The following is a 20599-nucleotide window of genomic DNA, read 5'->3' on the forward strand; positions in this document are numbered from 1 at the left end:
TTTCTGGAAATCTCTCTCTGATTATTAACATGAAACTCAAACCTCTATTTATTTTTTAATGAATGTTTCAAAATGGATGTCAGGCAGATGCATCTAAATGAAAATGATGTGGTCAAATATGAATTAAGAAGCAAAATTGACGGCCATTACAATCGATCCGTGACAGAAGACATTAGAAGCTTGAGTGTGTGTGTGTTACACAATCATAATGACTTCTGGCAGCTTTGAACATGTGCATTACTTTCCTCAGTGGAGTGTTTTGTGATCCCACTCTGTTTCTTCTTGTTTGTGGGTCAGGGAGGAGAGTGAGAGCGTGTTAACACTCAAAGGCCTGACCCCGACCGGGACTCTGCCGGTGGGTGTGCTGTCAGGCGGAAAGCAGACTTTACAAACCGGTGAGTGTGTTTCACCTTAATTCAGCCCCAATGACTTCTTTCTTCCCCAGAGCCCCCCTCATGGATCTCAACCTAAAGACCGTGTTTTAAATTAAGAAGCATGCACAAGCAGAAAACATGATTGAGCTTTAATGAAGCAAAGTGTAATTGAAACTGTTGAATGTGATGTCATAGTTATTTTGCTTTATGCATCGAGAATGCATGTTCTCTGGTACTCTTGCTCAGGTTTTCCTACGAACACAACCACAATAGTGACCCTCTGAGGTTCCAGCCCCATGCAACCCTTTTTCTGCTGTCCTATAGTCAAATATAGTAAATAAATACATTAGTCTAAATCACAAATCATTATATCTGATGGTATTTACTTCTGTTCAATGCAGGTATTTAAACTAAACGTTTTAGGTTCCAATGCTTTTGATTCATTTGATAAGCAAATGATAGCATGAGCTTTAACCCACCATGACCAGAGCAAACTATTTCAAAATCTTTTGCATTATTTTGACATCCGTCACTCACCCACCGAGGGTCCAGCCTCCTGGAGGGATTGAGCCAAACTAGCGCAAAGTTGAGCTTTGGAACCATCAAAGAAGGAAGCTCCTGTTATGAAATAGAAGAATGTTGCTGTCCATGTTCTGAATCTTCCTCCTCTTATCAACCCCCGAAGCTTGGAAACAAATCAATTTGTTTTTCATGTATTTACATGGATTACAGCAAAAGTCTGTGTAATTATTCATTGTAGCTTTTTGTCTAAGGCAATGTGATCTGTTCGACTGTAGTTCTGGAGATGAGAGATTAGAGTGTCCGTCTCCACAAACTCATATTTTCAACTTCTTTTTTGCTGATTGTGAGTTTGAAGTTTATCCATGTGAAGAAGTGTTTTTGTTTTGTTGAATATTTTGTGTTTCACAAGTTATTTTGTGATAAAAGCAACAGGTTAGCTTGATATTGAGATGATATTAAGATTTCCAACTCTAAGGTAGTCACAGTCGAACACAAATGAAGTGTGAAAAAGTTGTGCAGCCTGTGCAAAAAAATCTGTCCAGATTCTGCGACAGTGAAAGTCTTTACATCCACGATGCCAGCAGGAGAAAAGACGGTCACACTTACAAGCACCTACTGAAGCTGGTTCCTACTTTACTCATCAGTCGTGTTTAAATCCAAAATCGGTCACATCTTCTCCTTTCAGCAGCATCATCTTAGCACTTCTCGACTCCCGTCTGATGTGTTTGGATGATCAGCAGGTGTGAACTGTGGCAAGAGCTCATGCTGACAACATTTAATATTTTCTTGGGATTGGGATTACTTCTTGATAATTCTTGTATTTTTACTGTCTCTGGCTCAAATATAACGACTCCCTTCTCCTCCCCTCTAACATTGTAGCTACCATTGAGGCAGCTAAAGCACAAGGTATGCATTGATGTCTAGTCCTGTTCTCTCTGTGTGCTCCACCGGTCTCTTTCAATAACTTCCCTTCTCACATTGTTTTCACCCACTTTTTGACCACAGCAAGGGTTTCGTGTGTTTCTACTCAATGTTGCTCAACACAATAAGGCGGTTAATCAGAGGGGTTCAATCCACAGTTATCGGTCAAGAGTCGATTAGAACACTGCTCTGTTGACAAGATCCTGGTAACAAAGGTTTTGCCTTTCATGTGTCTGCACAAAAACACACACACACGTTTGCACACACGTACACACAAAGCCCGCTAAGTCGTTTCTGAGATAAGACTTGGGACATCCCTCTCGAGGATATTTTCAGAACCTAATCCTTTTACGCCATTTGGCTGTTGCTATGCTGTCTGCTCCTCCTGCCGATAAGTAGAGGAGGCAAAAAAAATCAATCAATTAAAAATGTAAAACAATCTTGTTTTTCAAGTATGTTTTTAAATATTTATATAAAACATAAGTGATCACCCATAATGTGTGATATCAATTGTATTTGTATTTTAAAATGTACAAGAGAAACAATAGTTTTGATACAGAGGCATTTAAAATAAGATAGTCTTCATTATGTGATTATTTACATTGTATATTTTCACAGATGGCATCAAAACTATGAACTTTAACAAGTTATGTAGTACATTTCAATTGATTTAATTTAATAACTATTTCGCACCCTCTGGGCTCAGGTCATAACAGGTGAAATGGCGGTTCAATGTTTTTGTCCACTAGATGGCACTCTCTGCTCTATGACCTATTCTTTGGAAACGTCACGTTCTATAAATGGGAGGCTGCTTCTTTTAGCGTCATCAACCAGGAGATTGTCCAAATAAACACAAACCAGAAGAGATTCATTGGTAGCCATGCTGGAAATGATGAATGTAGAAAACATTTCTACTCCTGTGTTGTGATCTCACATTAGAAGCTTATTTGAGTAGACCAAATGTGCAACCTCAAATATTCAATATCATTCATTTGAATTTATTTTGATTTCCTTCAACACAACATTTTTCTGTGGCTGTTGACATGTTAAGACACAATTGTCATTTTGTGATCCTTTATTCAAAAATAAGCCTGAAGAATTGTAAAAATGTGTAAACAATTGAAAAAACTTAATATTGTCTGATAGAATTAAAAGCAGTGCCATTTAATGTCCTTGACTTGGGCTTTTGTGAGGATTTATAGACCCAAATATAGATAATATAATTATACAGGAGCTTTTAATTGATAATAATAACTAAATGACATAATAAAGAAAGTAAAAGTTTCAAATAGTGTGATCATAATCATTTTATTGTGTCATTTATTTGATTACATATTGTTGTATTTTAAATGTATGTTCATATTGTAACAAAATGTATATTATCAATCAATAACACTTCAATTTAAGTAGTAAACATATGGGTCAAACAGGAAACATTACTATATGAGAAAAAGGAACTCTATTATAACGTAATCTTGTCATTCTTGAAATTAAATAATGCATCTGTTGTGATAAAAAAAAAAAATCGAACATTAACAAACATTTAAAACAATTATTTTTAGTAATTAAAAGGTTTATGTTTAGCTTACTAATTCCATTCCAATGCTGACAGTGGACAAAAAAGTAGAATAGATATTTTCAAGAAGGAAATATTTATATATATATATAAAATAATAAATTTAAAACATACATATCTATTAAAAGTTAAATGTTTAAATAAACAATTATTACTTATTTTGAAATTTATCAATTTAATATGTTGTGATTTGTTGTTGCCTCAGCAATAGAAGCTGGTGTCAAAAAGTGTGACGTCCAGTCATTCGGGGGTAAGATTTATAAAGTTGAGATCTTTTATTTCATCCAAACCCTTTTTTTAAGTGAATTCTTAAGTGTCAGCTGTTATTTAGCTGTTAAATAAGAACTGCTGTGAGTGTACTTCCTATAGGGTCATGTGACCCTATACAATCCTTCTTGTAAACACGTTTATCTGAAGAACGAGAGTGCAGATGATGTTGAAGATCTTCTCACTGGTTTCTTTTCATTTGCACTCGTTTCCGTCTGGTTTCCGTGGCGGGATCTCACCGTAAGTCGATAAGTGTGAGGTGTCTTCATGTGTTGAACTGTTTCCCTGTGCATGTCTGTCCTGTGCTGGACTCGTGTTGTGTGCCTATCAAATGACATTCCACCAGGAATCCACTTTGATTGATGTTGAGGAGATAGAAGTCTGAGGGTCTGCGCTCACGTTCTCGTCTCTGTCCCTCAGCCATCCAAGGCTTCTCTCCGACAAGGAAGATCCGTAACTTCGAGGAGGCTCGAGGCCTGGACAGGATCAACGAGAGGATGCCTCCCCGCAAAGACGGTCAGCAGCCGGACGGAACCAACACCACCAACAACACCTCCAACAAGAATGGCACCGATGGATAGAAGCTCCACCCCCTGAAGCCACACAGAGCCCCCCCCCCCCCTTTCTCCTCCCCTCAGTTGACATCTTCAGCTCCACCACAGTCTGGGCTGGAGGCAGAAGCTTAAAGAAACAGGAGAAGAATCCCTCTAGATATTTGGTGTTTTAGCAGCAAACTAAAGACATTTTCAGGTGTTAACTTATATCTTGCGTACATGTTAGAGTAAACACAAAAGTTTTTTTCAAGTCGGAGCAGAATGTGTTTTTATTGTGACACAATGTCAGCTTCTTCTGTAGTCTCAAGGCTACTGTTTCTGAAATGCGTTCCTTGTCAAGGACAATGTGATGTTGGGCAGGTGGTGCCCAAGTCATGGGACGTGGACTCCAAGTGAAGAAAACAAATAGATTGGTTTAGATTTTATGTTTAACTTTGAAGCCATCAGGCGCTCCTCAACATTGACTGTCATATATGCTGACTAAGCTTTAATGTTGTGTAGCGTGGCTTTGAAGAGCAAACCTTCAGCTGAAGACCGCCGAGATGTTTTAGCTTTTCCATCCAATGTTTGATTCTGTGGATGATTCATCTAATGTATTACGAGGATAAGGGAGTATTTAAGATTTTATATCACGCTGAGACTTGTTTTTAAGACTTTTTCAATCCAAAGATGAGCGAGGAATAACATCTAGTGTTGCCCTGCACAAGGTTTGATTCTTTATTGTGAAATGATAGTTGCTTGCTTCCTGTCCTGTGGTCGCTTCACTTTTGGTCATCTCCCCACACGCTTCATAGGACGACAACCTTCTGAAGGTCACGCGAATGAAGAGATGTTGCAAACTTACTCAAGCCGATCCTCCTTTATATCCACGTGGTCATCTTTTTCAAGTCAAAAATGAAAGGCACGCCCGGGTCAGCGTGGATGAGTGATCCATGGTTATCTCATCAAGTCATTTTCTAGTGCATCCTGCCCTCCTGTGCACTCCCAACCCTTTAAAACTTTTGTAAGAACAAATCAATTGGTGCTGTGACATGCTGGACTGTATTTCTGTAGTGCACGTCAGTCAAAAAAAGGAGGTAATGGGCGTATAAAAGAGGTCTTTTACCCTTTTTGAATTTATCACTCCAGGTGTTTGCACTCGTGTGCCATGCCTACTTGGCCACACATGGAGATTTATACGGGTGACAACATGCAAGCATCAAGCTGAACAGATTCTTCTAAATGTTCATTTATCTGAAGGGAGACATGCCTCCTGTAGTGTAGGAGAGTCATGTTGTCCATTCATACGATAGCTGAAGACGAAGCAGTGGGAGGTTGTTGAAGAGCTAGTGCACTTGTCTTGCAAGGCCATGAATTATTTATGTAGATGTATCACTTGAAATCCAACAATAATAAAATTGACTACAGTATTTTACTCCTTGAGTCTTCGTTTTATTTTCAAGCAGACTTAACATCAATGGTCAGTGAAGGAATGTACTTGTACAATTTGTCACTTAAATGCATTCAAATAAATGCATAATATTTTTTAATCATTTATAAACTTTACTTACGATCGCACAGATCGTTCAAAATAATGTAAGTTGTAAAACGTTCCTGCTTATTAATACTATACGTTAGCAGCTGGAGCCTCTGGACAAGAGGGTAGAACCTAATCTTACACAAAAGGAACAATGAAAAAGAAAAGTACTATTAAAGAACACATTTTTTACGTAGCAGATTGACTTATATTCCTTTAAGGTTGTTTTATTTACAGTCACTTGTTGAATATTCAAGTTAATAAGAAAGACTGCGGGCCACACTTTGGGCATGATGGTGTAAGTAGTTGTGGATAATCACCACAAGTGGAGTGAGATGGTAAGAGCTTTATTGGTAAAATCTTACAGGTTTGCGACAATAGCTCAGACGTATAAGGTTATTTTAAACAGCCCTGAAATGTTTCTTAAAATACTGGCATTTCACAGCAAATATAAACATCGTTGACAGACAATTAACAATATATTTACAACTTGCGTTTCTTTTCTTTTTTTCAGAAATTTCAGTCAGATGTTTAACTGGTAAAGAAAAGCAGGATGACCTGTGTTTGTAAAGCTTTGGCATGACATAGATGTTATACTCTTTGTGGGTCAAGTATGGATTTATGTTGTTCCAATAAATATTGATTACTGACTGTAATTTTCAGAAGCCACTCTCGGTTAAAAACGTGTTGCTATTTTATTGAAACTAAAACACTAGGGTTGATGGTTACTGGCATTTTATCGTTCTATGTTATTCTAGTTATTTATTAAGTTGGTATATTTTAAAGTTTTACTAAAAGGTGCCGAATTTGTACTTATTTAAATCAAGTAAAATGTATTTAGGGAGAACATTAAACATTTAAAAAAATACCTGAATGACATCAACATTTTATCACAGTGTTCCTTGGACTCGCACACAAAAACATCTTTGACACCGTCAGTATTAAAAGTGCAAAGATTTAAGGTAGAAAAAAAGGCTCGTTTGTGATCAAGACAGAACCAGCCGTCGTTTGTTCTCCGTGAAGCAGTTGCGAAGTATGTCCACAAGATGGCGACACAGCTCAGACCTTAGGTGGAGGGACTGGCCTCAGGGCCTGTGAGAGAAGAATTGTTTAAAAGAACTGATCTCTCAGGAGGAGAGAAAGCGGAAGTGGACTGTGTGTAAAATAACTTTGTTTATGGAACAACTACAGACAGGATATTCTTACACAACTGTGAGTAGCTGACAATGACAAAACAAAGAGTTTACCTGTCGAGCTGACGCAAAGCTCTGTCCTGGTTTAGGGTTGTTGCCTGCTGGGGGTGGAGGAGGCGGCATCCCTCTTGGTCTCACAACCTGAGAATATAGAGTTGTTACTGACATAAATGTGTTGTAGCGGCTCTGTCATACCTGTGGGGAGGGCTGCTGAAACATTCGTGGGTTGTTCACAGCTGCTGGTTTCCTAACTGGACTATAAAACAGTTGTGGATATTTAGTGTAATATCAGCTCCGTTGACAAAGCGACATGTTGTCACCTACAGGAAGGAACTCTGGCGTTTCTTCCACATGATTCCCACTGCGGCAGCGATGATGCCAAGGACTATCAGAAGAATCGTCACAACAATGGCGGCAATAGCTCCTGCGGCGAGCATTAATGATTAGAGATGTCTAATGCCACATTAGACTTGAATACACCAGGTACCTGGAGAGAGCGTGTTGAAGTCTTTATCTTTGGTGTCACAGTTAGGAGGCATCCATCCTGGCTCGCACTGACACTCGCTCCTGTGGTTACACACCTGACAACAGACAAAATAAGAGAGAATCAATCTAGAGCAAGTTTCACAAAAATGCAATTGCACTGTTCAAACAGTGGAGGGTGCCAGAAACAGTTAGTTCGATCTTTCATAGTGCAGCTTTAAAAGCACTGTACGACGAGACTTCATCATAATCCATCGATCGATCGAACTGAGACAAATGCTTCACTCACAGAATTTCCTGGACATTTGGCGGAACAGTTGACATTCCTGTATGCTGTCTTGAGCGCCACACACTCGTTCTCACTGCACACCTGGAAAGCAACTGTGTTACAAGCGAAAATGTTCCCAGGTATTCATGTGTGCATTTGTTGGATTTCAAACCTTTCCGTCGCCACACTTAGTGCCTGTGTCCACCTGTCCATGGTCCGCCTTGTGGTCACCGAAGAAGGCGGCCTTGCAGGAGCCGAACTTCACCATGCGACCGTAGTTTGGGTTGTCTTTGCCATTTTCGCAGAAGAGTTTTCCACAAAAGACATCTCTGTGAACACAAACACCACATGTTGATCTGCATCAGTCACCTCAGAGAAGCTCGAGATGGACATGAACATTTAGAAATGAATGTTTTGATGCTACTACTGTCTTTAATGTTTTTGTTTTCTCCGTCACTGGATGCATCGAGTGAACCACTAGCTAACAACACACAGGTACACTTGTCTCTTAATACTACCAGGACTCTCCACTCCTAGCTCTCACACTGTACACGTAGGACTTGCACATTCCTCATTTGTGCAACTGTGTAATTGACTTACTGTTTTTGGCACGGGATGTACTTGTCTTGGCTTGGGCGTTTGCAGAAGGCATAGTAAGTTCCCCTGGTGTTCTGGTTGAAGCAGTATACCTTGGCTTCAGTGGCCCCTGGAACAAATAACTTTTGTCACAGATGAACTTTTTTAGCTTTATTAAAAAGAGTTGCAGTTACACATCGGTTCTATAACAAAACCAGCTATTATTCCATCTGTGAATCACTGAAGGGTCACTAGTGATGAAGTCTGTGTTGAAGTCTCATCAAGGGGCACCTATGCAGCCAAAAATGTAACCTTTTATTATTTCTCGTCTCGTTGTCCTCCGCTTATCTGGGATAGGGTCAGCCTTTCCTCACCCCAGCTACATCGTCCAGCTTTTCACAGGGGACCAGAAGGCGTTCCGAGACTGGGAGACATAGTGGGTCTGGCCCGTGGTCTCTTATCAGTGGCACATGCCCTGAACACCTCACCAGGGAGGCATCCTGATCAGATGACAAGACACCTGAACTGACTCCTCTCAACATGAAGGAGCAGCAGTTCTACCTGGAGCCTCTCCTGGATGACCTTGCTTTAAGGTCAAATTAACTCAAAAAGACTTCCATCTACTCAGTAGTCACTGGTACTCCAAGAAGACATGTCTAAGACCGGGACCAGATGTCAACAATACAACCATTTAGGGAATGTCAGCAAAAGACTTTTGGAGCAGCTACCAAATAATAGTTTAAAAAGGTAATTAGTTGGTATCCAGGCAATATTATTACAGTCAAACCAGTTTTACCATTTAATTAAAAACACTTTCAAGACACTTTTTGTGGAAATTCCCCGGCCACAATGCTTTTTCCCTTCAGATAAAAATAACAACTGAACACAAATTCAACTGTTTCACTGTAAAGTAATATGAGTTGAAGGCTCCAAAAATGATTCGGTTTGAACGAAAATCTAATATTTACCTTGAAAACATTCAGAAAAGACCCACTTTCCCACCAAAACTACAACTGTGACAGAATTAGTGGATCTATGTGATATCTAAAACATTAATGGCACTCCAGGAAGTCTCCATAGTCATCTGAATTAAGCCATTATTTTACTCCCTACTAAGAAGATTCAAATTTGACACCAAATTCATTAAATAGATTGAAGCTTCAGATTTGCCACTCCTGTTTGATATCGGTATTGAAACACTAGCTCAGCAAATCAGACGAGAGGAAAATATTAAATGGGATGACAATTAATCAGGAAGAACATCAATTATTATTTTATGCAGATGATGTTTAAATGTATATTATTGAGCCAATAACAACAATTACACATGTGTAACATTTGGCTACCACATCAATATTGATCAAACAATGGCAATAGATGTACATTGAGAAATCTCACAAGAGTTTAAAACTCAAAGTGGCTTCAAGATGGAATTAAATATATTGGAATTCATATCCTATAAATGTCAAAAAATGCATTTGAAGCAAAGTATGCGTTTGAATGTACCGCATAAACTCCTATATCTCTTTCAGATGTTTGCTGTTGAAGTTCTAAAGCTCTCTTGCTTTCTATGAACCTAACAGATAGACTTCCAATTTATGTGAGATGACATTGGATTCGACTTAAAACAATACATATTCCAAAAGCAAGAGGGGGTGTCGAAGTGCTTCAACTTCAAACATTATCTTTGGGCAGCTCAACTTAAACTTCTTTGACCTCATGGATTTCCAATGAAAACAAGATGGTTAGAGATAGAAGAAGACCAAAGTACTCTGTCGTTACAGACCCTAAAATGAAAATCCTAATAAAATGTAATAAAAAAAAAAGAAATACCTTTATTCTAGTTTTATAGAACATTAATATGCTCGGATTACCTATATAGTAACTAAGATATTAAAAACTAGGCTTGTAATAACTACAGTAATCCCAATGTCTGAACTGTGGTATGGCATACGGCAAGTCTTGTGCTCATTAAAGGTCAGCACACACACGAGGACTCTCACCTGCTCCGTACATCTTGACACACTGGTCGGCCCTCAGTGGACACTGACCGTTGAAGCAGTATCCCAAGCCCTGATCACATGGAACGCCGTTCACAGCAAAGACGTCCTCTGGACAGGTGACACTTTTCCCATCGCAGTATTCAGCAATGTCGCACTCGTCATGCTTCATTCTGCATTCCCTAGACCGGGGAAGGATCTAGAAGGTCCCAAAGATGAATCAATTGATATGCTTGTACCAACTGGTTTGCATTGTGAAGGTTATTTGAGAGGAAGCTTCAAGTGGTTCACCTTACAGTCCTCACAGCATTCTCCTGCAGAACACTGAGACCCCTGAGTCAGAGTGCATGTTGTGGCATTGCAGCAGGGATTGGTGCATTCCTTGATAAACGACAGGGTAACACATCAATGTATGAGGGCAGTAAAATGATCATAATAGTCTATTTATGTCTGTCGTTTCACATCACTGACACAGTGACGCGAACTGAGTTTCTCGTGAGGCAGTTTCAGAAATGCTCTTTAGGGGTAATAATAAGAATCCAGGGAAGTCTTGTTCTGCCGAGGTTATGTAAACAATAGTTTTATTTCCAGATGGGCGAAGAAATGTTTTGAATCCACAACAACAAGGTGGACTATTCTCGAGTCCACGCTCTGTGATGATAACAGCAACATCTACTTTACCTCCAAAGTAAAGAACCTGAATCAACATGGATGGTATAAAACTGCAGCGTTCTTGAAGTCAAGTCTTCACTTACCTCAACAGTTCCACAGTCACACTGCTCCCCACTTTCCAGAAACCCATTTCCACAGACTGCAGGAGACACCAGCCCCTGAAAGTCTGGAACGTTCAGCAGGCAGCCTGGGACACGGTTAGTCAGATACTTCTCGTAGTTGTTGCTGCTACAGCTGCTGAAGGTGCGAGGTGTGTTCCAGCTGTAGGAGGAACAGCATGATTCAGCAGAACATTACCTGAAGATATGCTGATGACACCCAACTCTACTTGTCCATGAAGCCAGATGAAATAAATCAGCTAACACAACTACAGTCCTGTATTACAGATATCAAGTCCTGGATGACAAAAAACTTCCTCCTACTGAACTCGGAAAAGACCCACTGTAAAGAATCTGGGTGTCTGCTTTGAAGAGGACTTGTCATTTAACTCACACATAAAGCAAATCTCACGGTCTTACTTCCACCTTCGTAACATTTAACAAATCAGGCACTTCCTTCCTTTAGATGCTGCTGAGAAGCTCATCCATGCTTTTGTAACCTCCAGGCTGGACTATTGTAACTCTCTTCTGTCAGGATGTTCTAAAAAGTCTCTCAGAACTCTTCAGCTCATTCAGAACTCTGCAGCTCGTGTCCTGACTAAGAGGCGCAAACACATTTCCCCTGTGCTATCTTCCCTACATTGGCTTCCTGTAGAATTTAGAATACAATTTAAAATCCTTCTCCTAACCTATAAAGCCTTACATGGTCTAGCACCAACATACATTAAAGATTTAATCCAAACTTACCAACCCTCTAGGACCCTACAATCCTTAAACTCTGATCTATTAGTTATACCACAAATCTCTAAATGTAGATTTGGAGCCAGGGCCTTCAGTTTTCAAGCCCCTCTGCTGTGGAACCAACTACCGACCGAGTCAGCTCGAGGTTTCTGCCTCCTAAAAGGAAGTTTTTCCTCGCCATAGCTCACTGTACAGCTCACTGTACAGTGTTTCGCTTCTTGCTCTTTGTTTAATTGCTGGGATCTATTTTTCCTTAATCAACTATAGTCTTATTTCAACTGTATAGTGTCTTGAGATAACTTTGTTATGACAAGACACTTTAAATACAATTTAATTTAATTTAATTGAGTTGAATAGATAAACATGTTTAAGGACCTGAGGGCTGCAGCCATGATGCAGCTGTCGCCAGTACAAGCGCAGGCGCTGGAGTCGTCATGGCTCATACCCAAGTTGTGACCCATCTCGTGCGCCAGAGTGGCCCCGACGGAAATAGCCCTGTTATTGTGATCCTGAATTAAAAACACAAGAAAAACTAGATTTTATTATCTCTTGCTATAGAAAAAGGTGTGGTGAAGGACGCAAACTGACCTGCACAACCCCAACAGAGTGACCGGAGCACAGCGTCCCGATATAGGCCAGTCCCACTGTGGAGCCTTCGAAGTCTATTGCACTGACAATCAACAAAATGATTTGGTGGAGTTATGGTCTGGCTCTTCATACTACTCAATAGCATTGTAAACTATCATTTAGACATGTCTGTCCTTCTTTCCTCTTTCTTGTCACTCTGTTAAAACTAACAAATGCAAAGTGGAAGTTGTGGTTTTCCTGAATATGAGTTACGCAAGAGAGACACGTTCACAGAATTATGATGATTTGTGCAAGAGAAAACCACGTCTGGTCCCATGATTTTCAGTGGGTTTGGATTGTGTGGGAATCTGTATGAGCAGTGCTGTGTTACGCTAACTGTTTATTATCTCCAGGTCGCCATCATGAAGACCTACTGTGCACATTCATGTTCACATTAGTTACGCACCTGATGAGATGTGCGTTGTCGTGCTTCTTCCTCTTGATCAGTTCCGTGTTTCTCCATTTCATGAAGTTGTTGAGGTTGGTACCAGCAGGTGGCGTGACTGAGATCAAGTCACGGTTGGACCAGATCTCCAGTCCAACAAGAGCCACAAAAGTCTTCAAGGGCTTGTATGCCTGTGAGACAGGAACACAGTTACTTTCCGTCTGCAGTCAAAAAGTCGACATCTACAGGGGTCTCCAACTCAACTGGACAGGGGGCAACCAGAGGTCAATGCTTGTAGAGGCTGGGCCACGTTTTCTACATGTCTTTGATCAAAATGACATGTATATTATGTTTTTGTGTGGTTTTACTATGAATTCAGTACATTTTTATATCATTTTACTTTACAAAAGTGTTGCATCCTAACTTTACAATCACAGCTATTTAAATAATAACATTTAATGTGATGATCTTTATTCCTTAACCATCTCACATTCAACAAAATTCAAGTTTCTTGATCCTGCACTCATAAACTTGGAGGATCGTCAGGGGCCGAGACCTTGAGACCCCTGTCCTCCACCAACACATGTGGCATGTTCATTGTATTGTTTGTGTTTTTAAAAGTGAGGAATGGAAATTAGAAATGTGTAACTTTTATCACATGAAAACTATTGTTGAACCGTGAACGTGTTGATGCAGAGTCCTCAGACACAATGAACTGGTTACGACTGGAAACACAACCAATGAACTATAAAAATCTTAAACACACTGTCAGAGCTATTGTCAGCGACAGAAGATCAACTTCCATGCTCTTATCTCCAGGTCAACAAGAGAGCAAAAAAATATTTTTGGAGAAAATTGTGAATCATATTGTGTTTTTTTAAATAATATGCAGTTGTTACATTTTCATACATACTTAACACAATGTTGTTCAAGTAACTGTTGTATTAAATGTTCTTGTAAATATGAACGTGACTTGAAAAATGTATTTGGTATAAATTGAATTTTTACAAGAAGAGAGGATCATTTTATCTTCTTTAAATAAGATTATGCCTGTTTTCTTTACTATATGAACACATATGGGAAAGACAAAGTGCAATACTCCTCACACCCAGAGCCGTTCAGAAGTTAGACTCTCATCTTCCAGTGCCTGAAATTAACCCCCAACAAAGACGCATTGGCCTCCGAAGCAGGGAATGTACTTACAACAACAATTGAGGAAATATAACCCACCCCAGGAGCTGCTGCTATGTTCTACACATTTGTCATTCAATATCTTCTCTTGCACTTCATCACTGCATTGAGTTGGCTCGCCAACGACCCGGGACAGGACCCGAGTGTCAAGACAACACAGGGGATCAGCTTCTCCAGCATCTCAGATCTCTTCTGGGCTCACCTCCTGTCGGGCCTGCACGGCTCTGTGTGCCAAGATAAGCTACTGCACAGCTTCTTCCCACAAAACAACACTGCTTTGAACTAGAAACTATTGATTGAATTCCAATGAAAATTCAAGTCCCTCTTTATTCTTCTTGGTGGTCTGACCTGATGTCTCAAATGTTTCATCACATACAAAAAGCTTGATAAGGAAGAATCGTTATTTTGGCTACAATTTTCATTGGTGAACACATGTTGAACATTAATAAACAAATTATTGTCTTTTTTGTTGTGAATACTGAGTGTTTAGGCAGTTGAAGATAAACTATGTTAACATCATAGGGTAGAATGTAGTTTTGCTGGATAATATGCTACATGACAATAAAGAGGAAGCTCTTGGCTTTTTATTGTGTTTCTTGATTTAAGTATTACCCTGGTTTCCCCTTCCCCCTTGTCCAAACCTTTGCTCAGTTTAAATGATCATTTTGGGTTTTTTTCCATGATGTCATCCATCTCTCTGAGCTTTGACTTTATTTAATCGGCTGAAGATGTTAAAGAAGTTTTCCAGTTTCTCATTAGTGAGAGTATTCTTTATTTCTTTAAAGTCTGATTATTAGTGATTCTTTTTTGTAAGTTTTCTCAGTGTAATTCAAGCACATGGTTTGTGAAACTGTCTTTGATCCTCTTCATTAAATGTTAGTTTAAATAGTTTTATGTCAAGTTAGTGGTTATTTTATTGTGAAAAGTAGGATTTCCAAACAAAGGTATCAATACTCAAAGACTACATTGTGTTAACAAGTCAAATTCTGTTATATCTGGGTAATTTTCTTTGGATATATTTTTAACAAGTTAATAAAATTAAACCTGTTTTAATTGTTTATATAATGGGTATCAAGAATGGTAACACATATTTAATATCTTCTTGGGAATTAGTATCGCATTTGCAATTTCAGTATATTGACAACATCGTGAAGAGATCGACACATTACTTGTATAACACTCTTGTATTAGGATTATTTAGATATAAAATAAATAGTTCATCATGTGCTTTATGCTTTGTCTTAAATCAATATTTAAAGTGTATTGACTCATTTGTTTTGTTTAATTGTTAACCATGATTTAAACATTGTAACAACACATCCACTTGATGAATGAATATGTTACTCACCATGTTGACAAAGTTCACAATCTCAAATATCCTCTCTCGGATTTTGGTCTGATCTCGTTTCATCTTCACATACTGGGGAAACAAGTATTCCAAGTGAGTGTGTTGATGTTGTAACAAGTTTCATTGTTTGAGAGACAAGCTTGACTCTGACCATGCGGTTATCAACCACCAGGTAGAGTTCCAGGTACTTCTGCTGCTGGGCGATGCTGACACCCTGAGAGACACAAAAGAAGATTATTTCAGAGCTTTTTCATCACCGGAGTATGAAGGCAGTACCACTGATCTGGAGCGACTGCGACTGGTTGGCGGTTCAAAGTCATCGCTCCAGGTGGTGTTGGTGACCCCACACACCGCTGGTGTGTATTCCTGCTCAGTCAAGGTTGTAACGGCGTGGTCGCCCTCGTCGTCTTTTGAAAGAGGTTCAATCAGGAACTTTTGAGCAGATGTTCTGAAATAACCCCTACATCATAAAAAAAAAGTTAGCCACACGTAGACTCTGAAAAGAAAGTTGGGAATCGTTTAAAAACTAGCATTAATTAAATAAACAAGGCTTGTTTTTATTGTTGTAAAAATAAAAAAATAAAGATTTGGTAAATGTATTCAGTGTATTTTTTTTATTTTAATTAATGCTTTTTTATTTTACTTTGACTTGATCCTATACTAAGGATTTGTTGCATCAGGAAAATCAGTTACACTTTATATTTAATTGAAGTCTACACAAGTCTTGTTTCAGTGCCACTCACTTCAGTCCTTCACAAGTGCTGAGGCTTACGAAGGAGTCAGAGTCATTCAAGATCTTTCCTTGATAATAACAGTCATCCTAGAAAATAAAGGGAGGAAATAAAAATGAAAAAAATGTAGACAGATAACACTTCTGTAGGCAATTTTTAGAATTACAACAAATAAATCATTGATAATGTAGTTTTGGTTTTATTTTTTATAATTCTCGAGGTATGTTTTTCCCAGTGTTTTGTCAGAGATGATCATTTATGCAATATCTTGTGAAAACGTTGACAAAACCACTTACAATGTCATTTGGGGTTGTGGTGACTCGTGTTCCGTCTTCTCTGTAATACGTCTCAGTATACTCTTTTGTGATGAGTTCACTGATGATGCACAGATTAGGAAATGGTTTCGTGTCATTGGAATTACCCATAGCGTATGAAACAAAAATCAATGAGGGGAAATAATGTCATGTCATGAAATAATGTCCATTCATTTAAAAGTTTAGTTAGAGTTTTGTTCTTTCTATTGTTCATGAGGTATCAGCAGAGGAACTCACTTGTTCTTTTCCAGTTGCATCTCCATGTCTTGCCCCCCCACAGACATGGAGTAGTGCAGGGTCTCTGGTCTGTGGAGCTTCAGAAAGAGACAACAATGTTTGTCAACATGTCCCACACACATACATTCTCACTGCTTTAGAGAGGACAACATTGACACCTCTGCATTCCTTTTTTGGACTGTGTGGAGACGAACAGGTCGGATCACTTCGTAGTCTTTTGAGTGTGTGTTCCATGAATTGTGGCTCTCTGTGTAAACACAACACAATCAAGTTGACATAAGGGGCAAAACTTCATTTTCACATGACAATTTGAATGAGAAGTCAAAAGAACTCAAGAACACCAAACTAGAAGAAATTCACCAATCAGGCTAACTAATCAATATAGAGTAAGTTGGAATGCCTTCTTTTATCACCTCCTTTCGTCCACATTTTAGGTCTAAGAACCGTTGGTCAGAGTTAGAGATACTTCCACACACATACAGATGTTATTAAGCCCAACCCTGCTACACAAACACTTCTCTGAGGTCAATGCAGGCTCTGAAATTTTAACAAGAAATGAGGGATCATCCTATTTGGACATCACCGCATTTCACAATTCCACTAAAACAAAAACAATAAATTGCTTTGTGTGTGTGTCTGTGTATGCACGTGTGTGTGTGTCTGTTTATTCAAGTATGTCTGTGTGTCTGTGTATGCACGTGTGTGTGTGTCTGTTTATTCATGTGTGTGTGTGTGTGTGTGGGTGTCTGTGTGTGTGTGTGTGTGTTTTTCTATGTGTGTGTAGGCGTGTGTGTGTGTGTGTACGTGTGTGTGTTTATATACTGAAGCGTAGCAAGTTCTAGTTGGAACATGACTGAGCTGTTATTAATTAATTAATTAATTAAATATATTGAAGATCAGGGATAAAACAACCTTCACAACTTTTTTAATTTAAAAGACTACTGTGAAGCTTAAAATAATTAAGAGTTAAAAGGAATCCATATATATTCAGATAACCTTTGACCCTTAAAAATGATTTTTACTATTAATTCTCCTTCTCAAGGAGGGGCTGAATCTTTGACAAGAACAACTTCTGTAACATTTGGATTCAGGTGTTTAAGATATGAATATGGTATGAAGATTTCTCTTTTCTGAACTTGTTGAATAATACTAGGAAATATTTTTTGTAATTTTTACTTAACTAGCTTAACTACTCCGGCTAAACATCCACTCATATATCAATGAGCGCTCGAACATTCATGCCCCAAGGTCACATATTTGAAGTTGTGCAAGCTCTGTGTTCTCAAATGATTTAAGATGAAATTATCGTTTTATTTCACATGTCCATGTAAATTAGGATGAAAATAAGATGGTGTTGTGTCCCCAAGTACTCCAAAAATGTCGACCTTCATAAATGCCTTAACTTTCAGAGTGAGCTCCTGTCGTCAGAGTTTACAAGGTGAAACATGCAACATAGCTAAAATGTCTGAGACAGCTTCACTGAAGTCTGTGGCTACATTAATGAATGTAGGTCATACTGGGAGTTATTAGACCCCGATTATTCTTATGATAAAACAAACAAGATGTCTCAGCACAGCATAGAAAAAGGAAGACTGATAAGAAAACATAGAATTCCCTGAGTTACAAAGGTTCTCCGTCAGGACGGAGTCACGACTGGATGATCGAGTAGCAGTAGCAGTGGAGAGTCTGGCGGCTCTGTGGTGATCGTCTGATTTTCCTTGTTTGATCAGAACAGTGACTGTAGAAGGAAGTCACGCAGTGGAAATATTTTTACTCATCGTTCATGTTAAAGGCTTTTCATTGACAGCTTTCCTGGATTATGATAATAACAGAAGACACAACATCATTTAAACTGGGTGTGAATTGTAGCTCATAGTTCTGGCCAACAATAACTTTGGTGCTAACTTCAAATAACAAAGGAACAGAAGAAAAAATAAATAAAAGAGAAGACATTTCTTTACACTCCCACGGACCATACAGTATATATCGTATATGTAATTCCACAACTGTCTGGTGTGATTAGGAAACGCTGATATTTCAGTTTGTACTGTATGTCAAATGTCTGCAAAGAAGAAAAACTGGTAAAGTTAAATGTAGTCCTTAATAAATAAAGTTCAATAACCCCAAAGCCAAGTCAATTTAAACAACAAAAACATCAACACAAAATCAGCAGCACCATGTCTATAAATCAAATCAGTGAAATTTTGTGTAATTGTTAATGAGTAAGATTTAAAAATACTTTACATACAGAGACAACGAGAGCAGTTTATTGACCAATATTCTTCACTCACATAAACATCATGTGTAGTACTGCATGGTATAGGGTTTTACTGCACGTCACTCAGATCCTTCCTTCAATGTCTTATTCCTCTTTCTATTTTATGTCTAAGCATATATGTCACCAAAAACTGGATGACTCACCCTCTGTCACACGCGACACTCTCCACACATCCAGTCAATTTGAATAAAACTCTGCTCTAGAGGTGAGAGTGACTTACCTGAAGCGAGGAGCGAGGAGTTCAGGATGAGCAGCCACAGTAGTAGAGCTGTCATGTTTGGCTGCTGTCACTCTGTCAGTGGCACAGATGTGACTCTTATGTGCCTGAGCACCGTGTTGTGGCTCCTGCCTGGCCCCGCCCTCACGCTCCTGTACTTTAGTCGGCACAAAGTTAAAGTGTGCTAACAACCTGCCTGAACACGCCCCTGCTGTGTAGCAGGAATGCAGGAAGAACACCTCTGTTAACACAAGCAGGTACTTTTGGAAACAATAAGCATGAATCATGTCCTACCTGCTGCTGCTTCTTGACTTGATCCTTCCCATTCATCATGTGTATGTCACGCTGATGTCCCCACAGCATTGCTCAACTATTTCTAGATCAAGAAAATGAGACTGACTCAGCTGCCTGTGGATGCGTCCTTCAGACCAACCACCCTAACAAAGCATCCAAAGACAGTGAGGATAATGTATGGCCGCAGACCAGGACAGCGCAGAACACAGGCCGAGTGTTTGAGGGTCTGTAGGCGGTGCTTCCCTCACTTCTAACTTCTAGACTCCCCACTGTAGCAAACTTGCAGTTCTACTTTTTGCTCACGGCTTCTCAAAGTCTCCCACAACTGTTTCCTGTCTGGTGTTGGCCAAATAAAGTGGACGTTTTACAGAAGCCCCTTTACATTAGTGATGTGTCAGTGAAGCTTCATGAAGCAGTGTCCTTCTTTACAGAGGCCACTAGATGTCACATTCTGCTCTTTAATCCGTTGCTTTTATAATGAAACTTCTCCTCCAGTCCACAGTGAACTACAAATACCTCTGCCAAGAAGCCAAATGTGTTTTTTGAATGACGGCCATGAAAAGGAAATAAGAAAATTGTGGTGACATCATTATAAACAACATTTGTTTTATAAAAATCATAAAACTACAATCTTACATTACAGTTAAAAATGATGATTTGAACACATTTTCAACCCATTATGGAACACAGTTCTGTTTTCTGTATCATTTTCTGATATCTTTTGATAACTTAAGTTATTTTGTTGTATTATCCATGTTAATAAAAAGAAACATGTGGTCCCTTTTATGTATTGATCATTTATCATCTTAGTGCTATTGAGTATTAAATATTTTTCTTCGTGTGGATATTACGTTTCAATTTTGGTATTGTGATGTCCCTAGTTGTAGTTTTCAGCATTATACATTATTCAACATTATGGGTGGTAAATAAAGTACTTTTTTTTATTCTTACTGAACAATGTTTCATTGTTATTATTTATAAAATGATGGAGGTGGTTCTGACTAAACAACAGAATGCTATGTTTTATCATTTTTTCTGATGGCCTTACACCAGATGTTGCAGTGTGTGTTCTCAAACATATTCTAGACTCTAGAGATACATTCAATTCAGTTAGAAGTTGTTTTCTGCAACAAATGTGAGGATATGGTTACAAGTAAATTAAGAAAGGTGCATATTTGTCAGATCAGGGCTAATGACGTGAAATTCTCCGTTATAA

At 38.9% G+C, this 20599-nt stretch overlaps 2 protein-coding genes across 4 annotated transcripts in view; one reads left to right on the plus strand and one right to left on the minus strand.

Moving 5' to 3' along the window:
- The window catches only part of ppp3cca (protein phosphatase 3, catalytic subunit, gamma isozyme, a), a 33547-nt gene extending 27919 nt beyond the window's left edge, over positions 1-5628 (plus strand). Inside the window, exons 12-14 of one of the 3 annotated variants that reach the window (XM_087797747.1) lie at positions 298-395; positions 1776-1802; positions 4081-5628. In XM_087797747.1, coding sequence (XP_087653873.1) covers positions 298-395; positions 1776-1802; positions 4081-4241 — 286 coding nt within the window. In that variant the 3' untranslated portion in view covers positions 4242-5628. The remainder of the gene's footprint in view (positions 1-297; positions 396-1775; positions 1803-4080) is intronic. The other 2 variants (XM_087797755.1, XM_087797763.1) reach the window with 2 other exon arrangements.
- Positions 5629-6061: 433 nt separating this feature from the next.
- Positions 6062-19518, minus strand: adam28 (ADAM metallopeptidase domain 28). The gene is made up of 23 exons (XM_087797732.1): positions 19384-19518; positions 19093-19300; positions 16753-16841; positions 16595-16671; positions 16340-16418; positions 16056-16132; positions 15589-15772; positions 15464-15526; positions 15313-15384; positions 12795-12964; positions 12350-12431; positions 12137-12270; positions 11006-11183; positions 10542-10631; positions 10254-10449; positions 8275-8380; positions 7847-8003; positions 7696-7776; positions 7411-7504; positions 7248-7347; positions 7119-7179; positions 6978-7064; positions 6062-6822 (listed from the first exon to the last, which is right to left on the minus strand). The coding sequence occupies exons 2-23, from the start codon at positions 19145-19147 to the stop codon at positions 6790-6792; spliced, it is 2265 nt and encodes a 754-aa protein (XP_087653858.1). The 5' UTR covers positions 19148-19300; positions 19384-19518; the 3' UTR covers positions 6062-6789.
- Positions 19519-20599: the final 1081 nt, after the last annotated feature.

This window comes from Callionymus lyra, chromosome 1 (assembly GCF_982586985.1).
Source record: "Callionymus lyra chromosome 1, fCalLyr1.hap1.1, whole genome shotgun sequence".
In the NCBI taxonomy this organism is placed as follows: Eukaryota; Metazoa; Chordata; class Actinopteri; order Syngnathiformes; family Callionymidae; genus Callionymus; species Callionymus lyra.

Excerpts from the sequence above, each read along its gene's own strand:
- adam28 (XM_087797732.1), bottom strand. The coding sequence starts at position 19,147 with ATGACAGCTCTACTACTGTGGCTGCTCATCCTGAACTCCTCGCTCCTC. Across the intron at positions 12,432-12,794 it reads GACAACGCACATCTCATCAG|TGCAATAGACTTCGAAGGCT; the intron begins GTGCGTAACTAA and ends GTTGATTGTCAG. Across the intron at positions 7,180-7,247 it reads AAACGCCAGAGTTCCTTCCT|TCCAGTTAGGAAACCAGCAG; the intron begins GTAGGTGACAAC and ends ACTGTTTTATAG.